This window comes from Hesperophylax consimilis, chromosome 29 (genome assembly GCF_061612785.1).
Source record: "Hesperophylax consimilis isolate HC1 chromosome 29, BYU_Hcon_1.0, whole genome shotgun sequence".
NCBI classification, from domain to species: domain Eukaryota; kingdom Metazoa; phylum Arthropoda; class Insecta; order Trichoptera; family Limnephilidae; genus Hesperophylax; species Hesperophylax consimilis.
In genome coordinates this window covers 7,423,158-7,428,437 of record NC_142864.1, presented here as the reverse complement: position 1 = coordinate 7,428,437, position 5,280 = coordinate 7,423,158, and the positions used below count along the sequence as shown (strand labels likewise).

Below are 5,280 nucleotides of genomic sequence, written 5' to 3'. Positions count from 1 at the left end.
GTAGGGGTGTCAAGCGAATTACACAAAAAGGCAATAAAAAGGTGCTTTTCAATTCATCTGTCAGAAATAATTTGTTTTAATTTTTAATTCAACCACTCTTGCAAGCATTCGAATATATGTAATTGAATTAAATTGGAAATAGTATCTACATGGGAGACGGGTATGGTTACCGCAGCCCCGGGAACCATTTATTGGATAACCAAAGTGATATAAAAGGTGGGCTCGGGGGGTGAGTTTTTTCTATGTCTTGACGGTGAATGCATTTACCGGACCACTGCATTGCGGGCCGGATCGGGAGAGACTGGTTGAGGGAGTCATTTTGACAGCAGGACTCTCTCGACACATCGCCTTGCACCGCTGGATTTAAACGCCAGTGACTCCCAGATTCTTACCCGACCGTTATACATTTTCCCTTCTTAGAACATCCTCTTTCCTTTCCATAAAAAGACCCCCCACACAGCATCCCCAAAAATAACAAAGTGTGGAGCTAATGAAAAACTGTCTCTCTGTGCGCTTAGTTCTTCTAAACTACGCAACGGATTTTCATCGGATTTTCACTATCATTTAGAGAATTTCTTCTGTAAGGTTTATTTATATATAATACACACAAATCATATTTATAGAAAGTAGAGAAAAGTTGAGCAAACCGTGTTCATGTCAGCTAGTTAAATATAATTTGCTCTGCCGAGTACATAATTTAAAAAAAAAAACAATTAAAATTTATTACCAGGACGATTGTACAGATGTTTCGATATTTTATCGTTTCGAGAGGAAAATTATCAATATTAAATTTATTCATGACTAATTGTAATCAGTTACTCATTTCTGTATGAATCATTATGATTGCTGGAAAAAACCTAGGGTTTTGAAAAAAACACTCGGTTATAAAAGAGATTTATGAGTCAGTTACGAAACGATGCAATAAAATATATATTACTTATATTTAATGTCCTATTTATTGCAACAAAATGAAATTCTAAATTTGGAAAACCGCAAAAAATATTTTGCGGTTCGAAATTTTTCAGATTGTAAATGGAAATTAATAAAAAAATGTTTTTACATCAAGTCCACAATTTAGACTGTGAGATTCATCTCAAGTGCTAAGCCATTGGGACCAGATAAAACCGGACCCTTAAAAAGTGATGTAAAGTCGTGAAAAGACTTGAAACAAAGACAAGATTAAATAGGTTACGTACTTTGGGTTAATTTTTAAGCCTTTTTCATTCATTTTAATGACTTTCTACTACTTTTTAAAGGTTTATTAAATCGTCATTGGGTTGAGTTATCATGGAACCCTAAACCATAATTGGGAATGCTCTAAAGAGTGTATTTTTGAAAGGAATGACTGAAAATCGTTCTTGAAGAAAACAATGTTGTTAGAGAAAGGAAACGAGTCGTTCGGTTCACAAAAACGACCAATGACTCTACGTCTTAGGAGCACCTTTCATTGAAATACCACCACAACAGACACAGCACGTGATGAAGAATACAAGCGGACGGTATTCAAGAATTCATTTTGCTGACTCTCATATGTTTTTTTCTTTTATATATTCAATAATGTTCAATTCATAAAAAAGCTGTTTATTTATAAACAAGTTCTGCTGTGGAATTATTATGACGCGTGACAGCTGTTTCGCCTTCTAAAGACATTATCAATCTGTGATAAGGCCTTCAGAAGAAAACAGTTTGATAATGCAGTCAGTGAAACAATGAAATAGCTTTCACGCGTAATAATAATTTCACATCCGATTTTGTTTATAAATAAACTATTTATAAACTCAACGGATTTTGAAAAGGTTTGTCAATATGTTCATATTCTAAGGTAGAAATTAATACAAAAATGAATAAGTTCTTTTAGCGTATCTGCATTTTAGATTTTTTGCGATTGATAGATTTTGAACAAACGAATATTGACATTTTTATTTATATAGACAGATGGATTGAAGATAAATTTATTACTGGTACTAAGGGCGACTTGTTTCTGAACGGGTAAACGTCATTGTAAAGATATGGTGTCAATGCCACGTATTCAGTGATGCGTTAATTGTGTTGAAATTAATTTAATTGTTTCAGATTGTATAAATTCAGATTTATTTTATTGATTGCAATATCCCTTAGAATACATTTTATTTAATAACAAAAACGACCATTTTTATTAGGGGAAGGATCAATAACTCCAGAAACATCCTCATCATCGAATCCCGCCAGACCTCAGGATCGAGCATCGAAAAACATTGGAGAAAAATATTGGCCCCCATAATTATCGCTCCGATGATAAGCTTACAAGATATTTAAATGTTATATTTTAACACTCTCCATTCTATATAGTTCCTTTTACTTTTTCTTATGTTTTATTTGCTCTATCAAACTTACTTTTTATATTATTTGTACTTAATTGTATCTCTGTATATAACATTGTAGTTATATTTTATGGATTGTGTGGAATTGCACTAACCTCCCCACATTCTGGAATATTATTATTAATTAATGCAAATTTAGAATTATTATTATTAATTAATGCAAATTTAGAAGCGAAAATCCGATTGAGCTGAAACTCGGTAGATATACTCGTTGTCGAGGACAGTGCATTCTATCTACTTTTGGTGTCAATCACAAACACACAAGCGGACATACACGCATTTCTCTTAAACCGAATGACATGACTTTTGCAAAGGCATTTTAAAATAGACGTTAAAAAACGTTGTTTTTACGGTTCTGATTTTTCAAGAAATATAAAAAATTAATAATAATTGAAAAAATATATGTTTTTATAAGTCATTCAGATAATAATTGCTATTAAATTCTACCACGAATAACTCGGGTAAATATTATTAGTGCATTTGCAAAACAAACTAACATGAATTAATAGATAAGATAAAAAATTAATCTATTAAACCAAGAATGTAATAAATTTTCTGTTGATTCTAAATTATTTATATTTTTAAGAAAACCATTATCTGACAATATTTAATAATACAGCATGACACGTATAACTTTACACGTAGACAGAAGAGGAACGAACAAAATATCTGTCAATATTTTAATATACTCAATAGTGTCATTTTAATGAAGAATGAATCCATGACTGTGGGAATCCGAAGCATTTATCCACTCGACTACTAACCATGCTGAATATGTGGGAAACATGCTTATAAAAGATGTGTTCCATTCATGGACTTAAAAAACTTTAAAAAAGTCTCTGTAATAATTGCATTATTAGAACGAACCTTCTGACTATTTTCCGCCATCATTATCTACAGTACAAACAAATTATACTAATAACCGTTTTCAATTATAGAAAACTTCACATCAGTTGATTACTATCATGTGATTACGTCAGTGATTGATTGGAAATTATAACATGTATCATATTTACAGAATGTTGGTTATTTTCCAACAAAATAACTCTTTGATGTCCAATATTAATACAAAATATACATTAGCAAAAAATACAAATTACATACTTCATAAAATATTATTATTCAAGCCGGATTATGAACGCGTGTAGATAAGAGAACGAATTAGTTCGCTGAACCAATATGGTTGCAATTTCGAATGGAATTGTTTAAAATATCGCCAAAATATATTCAAATGGTGCAACAACTATCTATACACATTATTATAATAATATTCACAGAATTGTATGTACATGCGATGTCCTCTGCGTGGTTGTGTTGCAGGATACAATACTAGCCAGCGATGGGAGTGGCAAAAAGCCAACAATGAATATTGTTGGATGTTAGGTATTATTCAAGGACAAATACACGTCATGTATAATATAGTCGAGAATAGTTATAATAACTCTCACAACTGATAACAACTGCACACTAAACACCATAACAAAACTTTAAAAACACCACATTTAAACAAACTACAACTTTTTCATAATCTCGAATTTGTGTTTTAAATCCATTTGTGCAAGCTTGGGGTCTGTTTTCTTTTTAGCAGCCAATTGAGCTCTCATTTCTGCTGCTGTCATGCCAAGATTCAGCTTATTGATTTGTGGTCCTTTTGGTATGAACATCTCGTGTTGATTCATCGCTTGATCTTCTCCGTTTTCTGGTGCAGGTTTTTCTTCTTTCTTTTCATTGTTTTTAGCGTTATCAATATCTGCTTGCTTCTCGAGTCCTGGTACTTTTTCGTTTGGAGGCAGAGTGACCACGAGTAATTTTGTCTCGTTTGGTACAGATTTGATCTTTTGAACGACTTGTTTGTGCGCGTCGTTGGCAATACTCATTCCGTTGACTTCTAGGATTCTGTCTCCTTGTTTCAAGCCTGCGGTTTCTGCAGGGCTGCCATCGTCTACTTTTCCGATGTATTGTCCTGGTTTGCCTTGTTCTGCGTGTAGGTTGAAGCCGTAGCCATCGAAATTGTCCACTTTGATAACATGGCAGAGCCGGGGGGCACCCTCCGCGCCGTTGGCCGACATTGCGATGATAATAACACGGCGAAAGACAATCTACTACTGCAGCTAGCAGCTAGGTTCACTTCTGAATGGTCGGGACTCATCTATAAGTCCTGGGGGGAGGGGCATGTGCGGTCTGCGGGTGAGCGGGGGAGGGGGGAGCGAGAAAACACCTGTGTGATCGTCGGCAGTCAGGTGTGTTGCCGGTGCTGCCAGGTGTAACAGTTAAATGAGAACGGATTTCAATAAATGTTTTCATTATTATAATGACAAACTAGGAAAACCGCATTTTTATGATAGTTTAAAGGTTTTCATAAGGTCGAGTAAACATTAAAATACCCAGATTAACAGTATGTAATTTAATTTAATGTTTTTTTAGAAGAGTGGAAGTCTCTCAGGATCAAATTGAATAAAAATTCGACTTTCTTGAAAAAATGTTATTTTTAAAAATTTCAAAGCTACATAATACTCGAATAACGGGAGTTTGGTAGACGCTCACATTTTAATTATTTCCGATGAACGTATTACTAAAATCTCAAATGTTTGTATACGGATCATTATGGATGTAAGTTATTTATATATAAGATTAATAAAAATAGGACCATACAATAAATATATTTATTGTAAAACGGTTTAAAAATTTATAAAACGTTTTTCGGCTATAAAATTAGCGGTAAGCAGCAGATTTTTTTTTCTTGATGATGAATTAGTAACTTCCCGAGGGATCCCTCTAGAAACATTTTAGATTTTAGTAATACGTTCATCAGTAATTACTAAATTCAAAAATGTAAAATTAAAATAAACCCCACGGAAATATCAATTTTCTCTGCTTGCTAGGGCAAAGTAGACCGTAGGTCCATCATCCATTACGCCAG

General features: G+C 33.4%; 1 protein-coding gene across 1 annotated transcript; it reads right to left on the bottom strand.

Moving 5' to 3' along the window:
• Window positions 1-2,543: 2,543 nt before the first annotated feature.
• On the bottom strand, window positions 2,544-4,480 carry LOC149409837 (Na(+)/H(+) exchange regulatory cofactor NHE-RF1). Its single transcript, XM_089649120.1, has one exon. It carries the CDS (start codon window positions 4,427-4,429, stop codon window positions 3,872-3,874), a length of 558 nt encoding a protein of 185 aa, XP_089505246.1. The 5' UTR covers window positions 4,430-4,480; the 3' UTR covers window positions 2,544-3,871.
• Window positions 4,481-5,280: the final 800 nt, after the last annotated feature.

Excerpts from the sequence above, each read along its gene's own strand:
- LOC149409837 (XM_089649120.1), bottom strand. The coding sequence starts at position 4,429 with ATGTCGGCCAACGGCGCGGAGGGTGCCCCCCGGCTCTGCCATGTTATC.